This window comes from Suricata suricatta, chromosome 5, assembly GCF_006229205.1.
Source record: "Suricata suricatta isolate VVHF042 chromosome 5, meerkat_22Aug2017_6uvM2_HiC, whole genome shotgun sequence".
Classification (NCBI taxonomy): Eukaryota; Metazoa; Chordata; class Mammalia; order Carnivora; family Herpestidae; genus Suricata; species Suricata suricatta.
In genome coordinates, this window is record NC_043704.1 from 12,247,194 (window position 1) to 12,258,760 (window position 11,567).

General features: G+C 47.6%; 2 protein-coding genes across 3 annotated transcripts in view; both read right to left on the minus strand.

Annotated features, from left to right (window-relative positions):
• Positions 1–6,395, minus strand: part of SMIM11A (small integral membrane protein 11A) — a 41,949-nt gene extending 35,554 nt beyond the window's left edge. Inside the window, exons 1-3 of one of the 2 annotated variants that reach the window (XR_003908506.1) lie at positions 6,296–6,395; positions 3,276–3,358; positions 2,556–2,655 (exon numbers count right to left, since the gene is read on the minus strand). Coding sequence is in view for 1 of the 2 variants with exons in the window: in XM_029939005.1 (XP_029794865.1) it covers positions 2,556–2,567 (12 nt within the window). In the remaining variant the exon portion in view is untranslated. The remainder of the gene's footprint in view (positions 1–2,555; positions 2,656–3,275; positions 3,359–6,295) is intronic. The other variant, XM_029939005.1, reaches the window with a different exon arrangement.
• Positions 6,396–10,043: 3,648 nt separating this feature from the next.
• KCNE2 (potassium voltage-gated channel subfamily E regulatory subunit 2) lies at positions 10,044–11,186 on the minus strand. The gene has a single exon (XM_029940657.1). The coding sequence runs from the start codon at positions 11,184–11,186 to the stop codon at positions 10,815–10,817; it is 372 nt and encodes a 123-aa protein (XP_029796517.1). The 3' UTR covers positions 10,044–10,814.
• Between the last annotated feature and the right edge of the window lie 381 nt (positions 11,187–11,567).

Genomic DNA, 11,567 nt, shown 5'->3' on the forward strand with positions numbered 1-11,567 from the left:
GAGCCCACATCACAGCCCACGGTTCCCTGGGATCTAAACATCAAACAGCTTTAGCAGTGATGGGAATATAGAATTCAACTGGAAGTCAGAAAATGCTCTGAGTTGAAAATACATCAACAAATGGACAGAGGCAAGCGGTTCAGGTATTTACTCTCTTTTGAAAGGTAGTGGAGAGGAGGCAGCCAGAGCCGCTTGGCGGGGCGGGGGGCGGGGAGGGGGGCAGAGCGATGGCAGCAGAGGTCAGGGACCCTTCCCCAGGCTTAAAGCCAAGGGTTTCAGGGCCCCATTTCTGCCCCTCTGGGGAAACGTCTGCCTTTGATTTCTTTCTAATAAACCTCTCATTTTATTTAATTTTTTTAATAGTTTATTTATTTTGAGGGAGGGGGAAGGGCAGAGAGAGAGAATCCCAAGCAGGCTCCACACTCAACAAAGAGCCCAACACAGGGCTCGATCTCACGAACCATGAGATCATGACCTGGGCCAAAATCTAAAGTCCGTGACCTGAGCCAAAATCTAAAGTCAGCCTCTTTAACCAACTGAGCCACCCAGGCACTCACTCCCTGTCTCTGTCTCAGAACAAACCAACCTTCAAGGGGGTCGATGAATAAAATGTTGTTGGGGTGCGGGGCGGGGCGGGGGAACGAGATCTATACCAATTTTTTTTAAATTTCTTAAGTTTATTTACTTTGAGAGTGAGAGACAGCATGAATGGGGGAGGGGCAGCGAGACAGGGAGAGAGCAAGAATCCCAAGCAGGCTCCGCTCGGACAGCAGTGAGCCCAATGCACAGCTCAAACTCACATACTGAGAGATCATGACCTGAGCCGAAGTCAGACACCTACCCGACTGAGCCACCCAGGCGCCCCTGTACCAATTTTTAAAATAAATCCCCAATACTTGTGTGATGAGAATGGCTAACTTCTTAAACAATGAGCAAATACTGTTGCTAATGCGCGTACTGACGGTCACTGATGCCACAGGCCCACTGAGCCAGAAACGGAGGCTCACAGGCCTACGTAATCCTCCTGCCTTCCAGAGCTCCATGCAGTCAGGAGGCAGAGAGAGGCCACTCCTTTCCGACGGGACAGGGAAGGGCCCCTTCTTCACCATGAGGGGGTTCTCCGGCAGCCTCAGAGCTGTGTGTCTGCTTAAAGTTGGAAAGGTTTGGGCAGATTCTGTCCCTGACATAAGAAAGAATGTCTTCTGTCACCAGCAGGACTGGCCTGCGGGGTCAAGAGGGCTGTCCGTCACTCAACCATTAAAAGCGGTCTCTGCACCCTGCCCGAGCCCCATGTTAACCCCAGACTCAGTGGTCAGGAGCTCTGGGCATGGGCCCAGTCTGTGTGTTAACAAGTCCTCAGCAAGCCTTGAGCACCAGTTACTGCCTCTTGTCCCCACGGACTGTGGCCACCACAGAGAGGACAGGCCCTTCTCTAAATCCCACCCCACGCCGCTTTCTGCTTCTTCCCCTTATGTCTCCTCGCTGCCTCATCCTTCCTTCGCAGCCTTTCCACTGTCAGCTCTGGAGGCCCAATATTTGCCGAACAAACACCCCAAGAAATCCTCACTCTGCCTCTTAACTTTAACTAGGCTCATCCTGGAGCATAGTCACCATGATCCTCCTGCATGGTCCCCCCCAAACCTCTGCCCCAAGGAGCTGGGGAAGGAGAGGGGTCCTCTGTCCTCTAGCTGCCTGGTCCTGCGCCCACACCTTCCCAGTGAGCCTTGCGGTGGAATGCCGGTGGACGTTCTGAACAAGGAAATGCTTGCAAAAATACAGTGAGTTTTTGAATATAGCTTGAAAATAAGTTGCATAAGTTTGAAAACACACACACTACACTTACAAATAGGGAGAAAACGCCAGAAGAAAAAACACCAAAACTGTTAATGGTGGCCATCTCTAGACAGTGAGACAACATGATTTTTGCTGGATTTTATACTTTCAAAGAACCTACAATGTAATCTGCTTTAGTGGCTGCTCTCAAAACCGACCCCCCACCACAGCCCGCCCATTTCAGGGATTTCCCTCTGTAAGACCGGCTGACCGAGGCCCGCAGCCCACTGAATGCTTACGGCTTGCAGGCAACTGTCTGCCCTTGGCCCTGGGCTCCCCGCTGCTGAATCTGCCTTTTCAAGTTTGAGTTGAAAAAAAAAAACCAGTGCTGTTGGCAACACAGACGTAAAATATTAGGGAAGACGACAGCAAAAACTGGAAAGATTTTGGATTTAGATTGTTTCCTATTATTCCACTTTGAAGAAACCAAAACGTGAAACCGTAGGTAAAACTTTTACAGGCGTGGTTTGGGCAAGGAAAGTGCGGCAGAAACGAAGTCGGGGAAGCCCCGCTCAGAGAAACGGCCTAACCCTCCTCCAAAAGTCCGGTGACTGTCAATAGGTTTTAACTTAAAATAAAATATTAAATATTATTAGGATTCCTGCTTTACTTCACTTTTTCTTTTTAATCAGCCTACCTCGACAGCACCATTACCCTCGATTTTTACTATGAGGAGAAAGAAAAATCCCAAGCCACAAGGTTTATATTAAAAGTATGCTCACCTTCCAGTTCATGCTGGGCCAACGAGAAGTCACCCCTGGTCAGCGCGGGCACCCCAGACAAGCACATGAAGGAGGAACTGAAAGGTCAGGTCTCGCTGTTCTGGGGGGGTGGGGAGAGAAGGAACAGGTCACTCTGGGTTTTCCAAAGCAGACCACCTCAGGAAGCCTTCCCTTTGATGGAGACAAAGGGCAGATGAGCAAAGACAATGAGCCCCACGGAGAGGAGGGTTGGTGCCCCCAGCGAGCAGACCCAGAGCCTGGTGGAAAGCAGATGGCCCCGCTCAGGGCTCAGACAGGCTTAGCTCCTGGGGAGCAGAAAGGTCTCTGTGGCTGCTCTTGCCGGGGTTGGGGACAGTGCTGCTCCTGAGGGGACGGGTGCTCCCCCCTCCACGCATCTGTGGACAGAAGAGTTCAAGTCCAAAATCTACTTCTCCATCCACCTCCTGTCCTGAGCAGAGAGCTGGCTGGCAGCTGAGTGTCTCTCTTTTTCAAGTCCTCTGGGTGTTAAGGTTATCTTGGTTTTTAAAAATATCTGGAGGAGAGTAAATGATACAGGAAAGAACTGTCCTCAGGAAGCAATTCCTATCTAGAATCTCATCTAAAATGTGAGGGAGACCTAGGGGAGGGAGAAGCAGGAAGTGACAGGTCAGGGGACACAGCCGGAGCACAGCGTCTGCTCCAAGGCCTTGTATGTCATTATTTTTACGCTGTGGCACGTACCCCAAGAGTCAGACGACTTGAGCTCTGGATGAAGAACCCACAGACTCTGGTAAGTGACTTCCCTCCCGGGGCCTTGGTCCCATCTGTAAATGAAGAAAGGGGGTGTCAACTAGAGGGGGTCTAGGGCCCCGACTTTTTTCTGAAATTTGGCAACTTCCAGGATCCTCAGAGCTTCCGTCGCCGTGCCCAGCTGCACGACAGCACATTAGCTGTGCAAACTCAATTCGTCTTCACGCCAGCCCAGAAGGGAGGCTTTATTGTTCCGTGTCAGAGATGAGGCAACAAAGTTGCCGGGGTCATACAGGGACTGGGATTTGAACCCATCCAAGGTGACTCCAGAGTCTTACCCTGCCTGATGTAGCAGAAAGCACTGCATTCAAAACTCATAGGGATGCTTGCCGTTAAAGGTACTTAGAATCGAGAAAAGGCACAAGAAGATTTCAGGCTTTTAAAATGGGGATAATAATAAGATGAACTTTGGGGAAAATGTTTTATTAAAATTTTTACTTACAAAAGCATATAAATATAAAACATTCATACCTCATCGATTCAAGGTCATAGTATCTGGAAAACAGGCTGGCGGTTCGCACAAGATAACCAAGTTTTCCCCATGACTTCTTCCAAAGCCAGATAAGTTAATGATAGGAATGTGCACCCCAAATCTGTTTAAACGAGATGACGTGATTGAAGGTGCTCGTTTTCCTCATGGGTAAATGGCCTGTTTGCCTTTAAGGAGCAGCAGATTCTGACTCGCACTAGAGAAACATGTTCCTATAACCTATTGCCAGAATTTTCACTTAGAGTAATCTTTGATAATCTCAGAGGTCAGCCATGTTGTTAATTTAACAATGCTAAGGTTAAGTAAATTTTAATTTTACAATTCATGCTGTATTTGAGTGGTCTACAAGTACAGCAGGTAAATCTGGCTCTTCTTAATTTTCTGTGGTCATATTAACGCATTAATATAAGTAATGTATTAATCACAAGAATTAATGTAAAAATTAATGTATTAATGTAAGATACATTAATGGATTCATGTAAGATACTGATTCCCAAGGTCAAGGGCAACAAAAAGGTCCAAAAAGCTTATAGGAGGAAATACATTTAAAAGAACATCCCACGGGGTGCCTGGCTGGCTCAGCTGGTAAAGCATGCGGACTCTTGATCTCGTAGTTCTAAGTTGAAGCCCCATACCGGGTATAGAGATTATTTAAGTAAATTAATTTAAAAAAGAGAGTGTTGTCTTAAAAAAAGAACACCCTCTGGCAACCAAATATTGCATTTACTACTGGTGTGACCTTGGACAAGCCACTTGGCCTCTCCAAGCCTCGAGTCTCGGATCCCTTATTTGTAAATTCTTCAGAGATTGGATTGTAAACACTAAGCACAGTGCTCAGCACATGGAAAACATTAAATAAATATCAACCATTATTGTTATGATGAGTATCTCTCCTTCTGCTAATGGACATGCCAAGCTTAAGAACCATAAACAAGAGAAGACCAGTGCAAAATGCAATCAATGCAAGACAGCAGGGATCAAGAGAACCGGAGAGCTGGACTCTATTCTTGGTGGCACCAATGGTAGGCATGTGACCTGGGGCAAGCCATTAACCTCTCTGAATCAAAATGTTCTCCTTTTAAAAATCGGAATCCAAAGAACAACTCGGCAACTCTGGAATTCGTAAGTCTCCATTTTCTCTGATTATCACCCAACCTGACTGTGAAAACTTACTGGCAGTTGCCTCAACTTCATACCTAGGGTGATGAAATTCAAGCTCTTTAGAAAGAGACATATTTAAAGTCAACCTACAAAAAACGTAGTGGAAGCAAGGCAGTGGGACGGTGGGAGGGAGACACAGTGGCTGATCCATCCAGCTCATTCCCCCCTGCTGCCTCCAAATTATAACTTTCCTTATGATCTGTCAATTGCACGCTCTAACTGGGGCATTTTTGTAGCACCTGGCAGGGCTTCGGCAAATGAGAGCTGAGAAAGCTAAAAATACCAGCAGGCTATTAGCTGCGGTGTCATATTGAGGCAATATTAGACACAGAAAGGCAGGTGGTGTCTGAGGGCTGGGCTGCAAAAGGCAACAAGATGTGGACAATGTTGAGGCATAAAAACTGTTTAGTGCTGGAGTTTCAGACTTCCCCTGGAACTAGGCACAATTTAAGCTAACTTAAATCCGAAAAATAACAATGGCTTAGATCGAAGCCTATACTGCAAAAATATCATTTTCCCCCTTGGCCAGATTTATCCTAAAAACCAGAAAAGCTCTCCGTTTATTCGGGTAGGACAATGAAAGCCATCTGGACAAGCCACTGTCCACAATCTACGCTTTCTTCTCGGCACGTCTAACAAACTCCAGGGTGGTCTGTCTCCGGGTATCTACACGCTCATTCCAGCCGCTAATTAGGCTAATTAGGCCGAGTCAGTCTGAACGTTCAGAACTTGTTCCGCATTCCGTCTCTACCCTTTTCACCCAATCATTAGAAGCTGGGCGGTGCGAGGAGGAGGGGATTGCAGGTGAATCTTGGGCATTACTCCGTCCACCTCGGAACCCACTGCCCCGTGACCTGCGATTCCCAGGGCCAGAGAGGCTGGATCTCGGCTCCTCCGTAACCGATCCTTGGGGAGTGAACACCTAACCCGGGGATGAGGGCCATCGGCGGCTCTTGCTTCCCCCATCCACCCACAGAACAGGGTGTCCAGAATATTCGCTCATGCCCAGAACTCTGGGCCCCACCCGGACCTCGTGCCCGCCTAAACATAGCGCCCCCGGCGGCGCCGAATCCGCAGATTCCGCGGCGCCGGGAAGACCGAGCCAGGCAGGGGCGCTCCGCGAAAGGCGCCGCGGCTGCCGTCACCTTCCCGGGGAAGCCCGCGCCGCGCAGCAGGGGCCGGTTGGAGGGCATCCCAAGCAGAACAGCAAACGCGGGGCCCGCCACCGGACCCCCCAGAGCCCCCCAAAAGCTGTCGGGCTTCGGGTCAGGATCCCGCTGAGCAGAGGTCACCCACTTACAGCTCCAGGCCGCGGAGGGCCCTGCGCCGAGGCCTGCACTCGAACAGTTAACTCCCCCAAGGCGACGGGGAAACTACATGTCCCGACAGGCACTGCTCCGCGCGCCGGCGCAGTGGCTGTGGGCCGCGTCCGCGGGCTTGGGCCCGGTACGCAGGCGCAGTGGTATGCCCGGCACCAGCGCTGGGGACTTCAGGGTTGTCCGGGTCCTGGCGCGTTCCCGTTGTGAAACTGCCTGAGCCGGGGGAGATCGACGGCTGGAGGGCTGGGCGTCCCGCTTCCTCTGGATACTCCTTATTTCTGTCTGCGACTGCGGATGCTTGGGTCCCCAGAAGTTTCCAGATATAACCTTCATTGCTGACAAAATGCATGCCTTTTCCTTTGGGATAGCGGTAGCCCAAGTGCTAGACTCCCAGCTGCCTTCGTTCACTAGACGCGCAGTGCGCGTGCCCGGCTCGGGCACACTCAGCCCCCGCCCCGCGGGAGGGCGCAAGTCGGACCCCAAATAATTCCAAGGGTGACGACAGGGAATGGTCACGGAGTTCTTTCTCCTTGCTCGGCTCACCCTTCTGCGGACTGAGGAAACAAGCAAGGGGAGAATAAGAACACCCGCGAGTTGCAGGGACAGAATGTAGATTCGAACCCAGGAGGTCTGACTCCCAAATCCCTTTATGACGTTTTGTGGTGATGAAGTACAAAACGTTAGGCGCGCAGAGGAAAGGACAAAGTGAGGGGTGGAGGGTTTAGTTCGGTTGACAAGCGAAGTTTTCCTATAGAAAGTAACAAAACTAGCCTTGTTCTGAGCACTGTGAGGCTCTTGTCTCACTGAAGTCACCTAACAAGCCTAGAAGAGGACATAATATAACGAATTCACAGATGAGGAAATGGAGACACGGAGAGATTCATTTGTCCAGGGTTTTAAAGCCAGCAAGTGCCGGAGCTGGGACGTGAGTCTCAGTAGTCTGGATGTAAACTATCCCAGCAGCAACTACCATGGGCTCCTTTTCAAACCACAGCTCTTTTGTAAGAAGTTAAGTGGGTTCAGGCCACATGGAGCCAGGAATCCAAGCAGTTGGAGCTCTAAAAGCAAACGGAATAGAAAAAAGAAAAAAAAAAAAAAACCACGGCAAGTTGTTTGAATGGGCATCTTTAGTTGCCGAGTTGAAAATGGAAAGCCTAGGATTTGGAGAATTAATGTTGAGGTGGGAAACTGGAGCAAGCGGTGTCAACAACTGTATACCCAACATGCTTCCAAAGATTGGGCTTTTCACCCACCCCCAACTCCCAAAGTAAAGTTGACTGATAACTGTCTGTGTTACCAACTATGCTTTCAGTGATGATAATAAAATGTACTTTCTTATAAAAATCCAAATTTCTTTCCCTCAATTTGGTTTCCTGTGTCAAAGATAAAGCCAGCCACCAGTTAAAGCATTAAGGATAGACTGACTTCGGTAACTACTGCAACAGAGAACAGGGTCCAGTATGAACCAAAGTCAACTTTGATTTATGTAGTGGGAACTTGGCACCTTAGGGGGAGGATGGAGGAGTGGGGTCAGTTGAGCAGAATGAGGGAAGTGGAACTTTGCAAAAACCAGGGGATTAGTCCGATTTGACTTATCTGAAAGAGATACAAACTTCTGTCTTTATGACCAGAGATAGTGGTGCAGGTTAGAGCAAGGCACCCACTGGGTCAGAAGGGTTACCTCCTTGAGTGTTGGCATTTCAAAAAGATGAGATAGTTCCGGGTGGGAAAAGATTTATATAAAAATTGGAGAGAAAAGCTTTCTAATTCTATGTTTTCTTTTTCCAATTTTTTAAAACATTTATTTATTTTTGAGAGACAGATCACGAGCTGGGGAGGGTCAGAGAGAGAGGGACCCACAGAATCGGAAGCAGGCTCCAGGCTCTGAGCTGTCAGCACAGAGCCCAGCACAGGGCTCCAACCCACGAACTGTGAGATTGACCTGAGCCGAAGTCGGACGCTCAACCCACTGGGCCACCCAGGCGCCCAAATTCTACATTTTCTAAAGTAACTGTTGTAAGAGGGGCTTCTGGGAGCTGATCTGCCTATCTCCAGGTTTGGGCTGGAACCAACAGTACATTTTCCTGGCAGCTTGTTGAGTTTGCTTAGACAGACACTCCAAAGGGAGCTGGGGTCCTCTTAGGAATGCGGCCTTGAGCTGTTGGAAGCTATGCTAGTGTTTGTTCAAGTCTCTTAGTGTGGAGAGAGGGACAAAATCATTTGTACCAAGTCTCTACAGTATTTATAGGCCAATGCTGAGGCCTGTTTGATGCTCAGAAGAGACTGACCAGAGGTTAGAAGATGGTCTTTATCACCTGGTAGAAACCTTGGATCTCTGTCTGGCTCCAGACCCAAGGCCAGGATTCTGTAGCCGGGGCTGCTGCTCTGGGCACACTGGGATGAACGTTCTGTGTGCATTTCTGGATTTCTGATTTGAGGAAGGAGGTCACTCTTGCCACAAGTGCTCTGTGAATATAAATGGCTTTCCATGACACCGTTGTAATGCTTATGTTAGCATAATTGCACATTTGTTCCTTGGAAACAACTATCTTGTGGACACCTCGTTCTGGAGATATGATCCTTGTAAGCAATGGAAGACATCCTACAAGCCTTGAAGAAGGACATCTTTTGTGAACTTTGTCTTGGGACTCTGAGACTTTTTTGTTAAGATTTGATTTATTCATCATCTCTATATTTTATTTATCTATTATTATTTTAAATGTTTATTTTTGAGAGAGAGCAAGTGGGAGCAGAGGAGGGGCAGAGAGACGGGGAGGCACAGAATATGAAGCAGGTCCCAGGCTCTGAGCTGTCAGCACAGAGCCCGACCTGGGGCTCAAACTCATGAATCACCAGATCATGACCTGAGCCGAAGTCAGATGCTTAACCACCTGAGCCACCCAGGTGCCTGTATTTATTATTTTTTAATACTTATTTATTTTTACCTTAAGAGAGAGAGAAAGAGAGAGAGTGAGCATGCATGAGCAGGGGAGGGGCAGAGAGAGGGAGATAGAGAATCCCAAGCAGGCTCCACACTGTCAGTGGGGAGCCCAACGTGGGGCTCGAACTCATGAACCTTGAGATCATGACCTGAGCCAAAATCAAGAACCGGACACTTAACCAACAGAGCCACCCAGGCACCCCTACAGCCCTGAGACTTGAGGCCCAACTCACAATGGCTGTGCCTTGGCTGAGGAGATGGGGAGATAGGGGAGGAGAAAGCTAAGCTGGGAGGCACAAAGCAACAGCTCCATACACCTGTCTTGGCTTTGACTTCCTACTCTGAGCTACTCTGAGAGAGTAGGCCTTAACCCAAGTTAGGTCACCCTCCTGTCCCTGCTCCAGCTCTGCCCACTCTGTGTTGACCACCTTTATAACCTGTCAAGTTCTATCTTTCTGTTGTGATGTTTACATGCCTGACTCGCTCTAATGAGTAGGTCACTCCAGCTCAGGGAGTCTCATTCATCTCTATATTCCTGGGGTCTACGCCAGTGGCCTGAGTAGATAGGTGTTAAGTATCACTTGGCTTAATTAATAGATGAAGTCACCTAATCTGTGGATTGCATCTATAATGCAATGTCGAGATATAATTGTCTACCTTTTCAACAGACATCAGTAATTCAGACACCTTCTACACCATAAGTCTCTTGAAACATAAATGAAAACAATTGTAAATGGAAGAAAATAAAGTGAGTGAAAAGAATACGTTATTTATTTATAAAGTGATGTTACAACGTTTCGTTATTTTTCCTATAATAACAAGAACTTTAAAGAGTTAGTTTTCCACAAAACTTTAGATGTTAATTTAAAAATATGATTCTGTTGCCCCGGGTAGTTCTTAAAGGTGCCGCGTGTCTGTTGTGGACAAGTCTCCCTTGTGAAATGTTCGTTCTGTCTTCAGACTTCCCAATAAGCTAGATAGCGGGAAAACAATATGCATAAAGCAACCTGGTGATTCTGTCCATTGATCACTTCAGACTCAATATGCATGAATTAATCAATAAATGCTCTGATGTCAAGTCTGTGAGCAGATGACACATTTTTGAACCACAGCCTCTGCGCAATACATCTGGGTTATTTATAAAGTGAATTCATCACATACGAAATAATGTTTCATGGGGAAGACGGTCCAGTGACTTGTTAGTACTGTCCCCTACCCCCATCCTCGCTGCTAGCACACAGTCTCTGTACTTCAAATTTGACTTTATTTCCACTAACTTGACAAAATGTGTCAAATCTGACATTGATTAAAATGACATTATATTGCACAGAAAGTAAAAGAGGTCTTCAGCATAAAACGCTGCTCTGATGAACAAGTATAAATCACACTGAGATGAAAATGTCACCTTAGTTGAGTTGTCCCATGGTCTCCGTGAAAATTCTCAACAGAAAGCAAGAAACTTAGTGTCTTCTAAGCAACGACAACTTGGATTTGCTCTGCTGCACAGGTACCTCTTCATGTCCAGGTATCAGCTGTTGGCATTACGCCTTTCCTGCTTATCAAGGAGCCATTTTGAACCCTGCTGCCCCGATGTTCTCATGGATGGTGCTCCTTGATTCTTCCAGATTCAAAATTTGACTCTTGTACTTCTCTCGCCAATCTTCCACGATGTACTGGTGGTAGGGGTCGTTGGAGTGCTCTTGGCGCTTGGATTTCACCGTGCTCACCAGGATAGCGACAATGATGAAAGAGAACATCCCAATCATGACCATAAGGTACAGGATGACATAGTAGAAGTTCTCAGCGTCAAGTTTGGCTTGCAGGGCCTCTTGCTCAGCAGTCGTGTTGCTGCGCCAATTGTCCATGTAAGTAATAAAAATCCTCTTGAAGACATCTTCCAATGTCTGTGTCAGATTGGACAAAGTCGACATATCTCCTTCCTGCTGCAATTTAAATAATAGCATAGATGACCAAGGTTAAAACACTGATTCTTTCTGCATGTGCCTGCTTTAAGGGATAAAGAGAAGGGAGTGCAAAGAGGGAGGTAATATAATTTCTTCTTTACCTGGTGATTGATTGCATAGGTTTTTTTTATTCTTTAAGCTTTGCATATTCACTTTATGTATTTTTTGCATACATGACACCTTACAACAAAAATTTGATGGAGGGCGCCTGGGTAGCTCAGTAGGTTAAACGTCTGACTCTTGGTTTCCGCTCAGGTCATGATCTCACAGTTCAGGAGTTCGAGCCCCACGTCAGGCTCTGTGCTGGTAGTGCAGTGCCTGTGTGAGATTCTCTTCTTTCTGCCTCTC

Coding starts and splice junctions, on each gene's coding strand:
- KCNE2 (XM_029940657.1), bottom strand. CDS start 11,186: ATGTCGACTTTGTCCAATCTGACACAGACATTGGAAGATGTCTTCAAG.